General features: G+C 39.1%; 1 protein-coding gene across 1 annotated transcript; it reads right to left on the reverse strand.

Annotated features, from left to right (window-relative positions):
* Positions 1-1,230: 1,230 nt before the first annotated feature.
* LOC103514524 (probable G-protein coupled receptor Mth-like 5) lies at positions 1,231-3,055 on the reverse strand (the record flags this gene model as incomplete). The annotated part of the gene is made up of 3 exons (XM_008479418.2): positions 3,040-3,055; positions 2,272-2,502; positions 1,231-1,553 (listed from the first exon to the last, which is right to left on the reverse strand). Coding segments are annotated over exons 1-3 (570 nt in total), but the record flags the coding sequence as incomplete, so codon positions are not given.
* Positions 3,056-3,569: the final 514 nt, after the last annotated feature.

Here is a 3,569-nt window from a genome sequence, read left to right on the forward strand (position 1 = left end):
AGTAGAAACTACCTTCAACATTGACCTTGCCTGTGTAACATTATACTTCAGGCTGGGTCTTTTGTTATTGTCATTTGGATATGTACGTTCCATATGAGTTGCAAAGCAATGATTTATATTTAACATGTTGAAGAGGTCGGAGAGTAATTCATTGTGTAGGAAGTTCTGCACATTGAAATATCATTTGCATAAGTGAGGTCATAATGTTGAACCCTCTGTTCAGAACTGACATAGCTTCCTAGAAGAGATAGTTTGGATATTCATCCAATTACAGGTATTCCAGGACAACCGACTTAGTTCAATGCGTGAGCTTTCATTTTGCGACATACCTTCTTGGGGAGATACAAAAAGTTTCTTATCTCTGGTTTCGAAAGCTCCTTAATCTCCTTATAACTAGGGTTGATTACTGGTTTACTACTCAAAATGTTTGGGTAAGACCCGGTTAATTTTAAAGGGGTAACCGGGTTAAATCAATCGGCCTACTTATAACCCATTTGTGGGTTTTATAGCCCATTAAAGTGGGTTTACTGTGCCAATTTATCAGAGCTATCATCGGAGCTATTTTCTTAATTAAATGATGGGAATTCGTGCGTAGTGCTACCAATTTCATAGATTTGATGAGGGGTTTCCCAGAGATAATTCTTGTTTTTTTTTTTATCTATTAAGTTTTTCCTCCTGCTTCAAATTTACCACAAGAGTACTGGTATAAACTTTAAATCTGCGGATAACAAGTTCAATATCGTTGTTACCTAGTAATTATTTTGTTATTGCGTTTCAAACCAACCTCTGTAGTACGTGGTTAGCGCGGTGAGCTTCAAATCTGGAGGTTGGTTGTTCGAGTCCCAATTCAAGTTGTATAATTCAGCGTAGTATATTCGAGGAGCATTCTAAATTTGTGTTAAGCATTGCATGTCCCCCCTGTACCTCTGTATGTACCTACTATCTATGTACATTTATGTATAATATATCATGTACGTTTGTGTTTCATATTTTCGCAATTCTCGGAAATTTGTGTCAGATTTGAGGTGTGTTGTATTGTGTTTATACTGTCTGTCTGTGTTACTCGTAGATACAGATTACAGATTAGCATTTTGTTGGTCTGTTACGTTTCCGTAGTAGGTAATTTTTGTCTCTATATATCTCTGGCCAAACCCGATTGTTAGGTCAGCCACTTACTTTCAGGTAGACCTGACAGGTACACCTGATCAGGTCCGTCTGTCCGCCACTCACGCCTCTGTTCCGACAGATTAAGGGTCTGCCAGATAATAGGAGTGTGAATGGCCTACAATATTCGTTGTACATAATATGAAGGTCCCTCTTGTATACCTTGTCCAAACAGTAGTGGCCCTGTGGGAAGTCGTAGAAGGTCTCATCGCTGTGCGGCAAACTCGGCTCGTTGCCGGTCTTGAAGATGTAATGCCGCAGTTGTCCATCCGGTAGAATGATGAGCTTGTCCGAAGAGCCGGGGTAGTGGTAGATGGGCCACTGTTGTTTGGCCTTGCAGTCCGGCAATCCGATTACTAGCTCGTAGGTGACTTTGACCGGTTTGAATCCTGGAAAACAGATGAAGTTTATGTAAATTAAAAATGAAATTAATTGAGACTTGATTACTTAAAGTAGGATTTGCTCTACAGCTGTGTTTACACATAGTCGGCGCCGTCGATTGTGGTAAATCGTCGAGGTGAAGAGGAGAATCTATGTTGTCGAGGCAGTGTACGATTTTAGTCGACGTCAATCGACAGCGTCGACTATATGTGGTTGTGTTGACAAAGCTTTATTGAATTTCTCGCTAAAAACAGCGAAAATTGGTATCCGAAAATTTCTATTTCAGACATGGGTTTGTCTCTTTTAATAAAATTTAGACCGTCATGGTTAGTGATACAGTACGTCTTTGGGATTGAACCTCACCTATTGATTTTCTGCCAGTTTAGATTATGTCTTGTTGCTCTTGTCCATTTGAGTAATTTTATCTACAGGGTATATTATGCGAGTATATTATTTATTGCGTTGTAGGGATATCCCATATCCCGGGAAACCCCCAGATGTATACCTACATTACTTACCTAAAGAACTGGCCTAATAATCCCATTATTTGTTTGTATTAAACCAAGTTTCAGCCAAACTGTCACACAAACCTGTCACACAAACCTGTCACAAAAGAGATTTGGAGACGATGTGGAATTCATGTCTAGTTTATCCTATTTACGTCATATTTGTTGGTACATATGGGTGATGGGTGACACTGCCCTCACGTGACGTGATAGTACTCACCTATTTCATTGGTAAATATGGGTGACCATAGTTCGATCGTGGCGTTCTTCAGAGCCACACATCTCCTATCGACCATGATCTCACTTGGGCCGCAACATTTGTGCACTTTAACCGGCTTCATTTGTGGCAAAGGTCCTGGAGGCGGTGGAATATGACTGCATAGCACTTGCTCGCTGAGAAAGATCAGGAAGAAAATTGCCACAGGAGTCATGTTGTTGCGCGTTGGAGGTGCTGAAATCAGCTGATAGATAATACATATTTTAAAGCCTAATCAACAGTTGATCAGAAAAATTCTGCTGCTTCTTTGGTTTGGGTTTCTATGTAGATGTTATATCCTTCTGGTTAAATGGTTACTTTTTTATGCTTTTGTGGTCCCTGGCTATTGTCTGTCCGTATCGTTTTGGTATTGTGGTCTCTTTGTATTAATTAACAAATTAATGATGTCCACAGTTAGGATTTCTTTTAGAAGTCTTCTCATCAAAGTTTAAATTAATGTAGTAGATATGATGATGCCATAACCAGGAAGTTTATATCGGAGAATACTTTTAAAAAATTTCAACCATTTGAATCAAATTTCTGAATCATATGAGGATGAATTTGATTTCTTCTTTTAACGTTAGGAACTCTAATAGCTAGTCTTTATCTTTACTTCGATAATTTTATTTATTTATTCTTCATTCACTCTTTCATTGGCTCTATGCTAATCCCTCGGCTTAACGTAAGTTTCAATTCATTCTGGTGATGTTGTACCTGTACCACAATAATTACCGACCTTGGCAAACATTCAGAATTGCGATTCTTGCTAGTCTGCTCTGCTCTTGGAGCTGTCACCATAACATAGAGTACCAGAATTATCTATGATATGTACGGTGATGTAATCAGAGGTAGGAGAGGGAAGTTCTGATATGCTGAATTGCTGATGGCTCCTCCTTCCTCCCACCCTGTCCATCAGGTACATAATTTTATGTACTTAGGGGATAGGGGTATGATAAGGAAGACCCTTCCCTGGCCATAATTCAATGTTCATCTCATCCTTGGGTACAATGTCCATAAAAAAGCGAAATTATTGCCCAAGAGCCCATAAGGCAATCTCTACATTCTCTACCATTGAACTTTCAAAGTTGGATCTATTTCTATAGGTACCTTGTAGATGTAGAGGATGCCATGGGAAGTATAAAACACCAAAAGTAATGGAAATAACTCTCTTCCTCCTAAGTATTCTACATTAAACTTCATGAGTTGGCTACTCTGGCTATTGTCTCCACTTTTTCATTGAAAAAAGGCTCCTTACTCTTTAG

Source organism: Diaphorina citri, unplaced genomic scaffold (genome assembly GCF_000475195.1).
Source record: "Diaphorina citri unplaced genomic scaffold, Diaci psyllid genome assembly version 1.1 scaffold1162, whole genome shotgun sequence".
Classification (NCBI taxonomy): Eukaryota; Metazoa; Arthropoda; class Insecta; order Hemiptera; family Psyllidae; genus Diaphorina; species Diaphorina citri.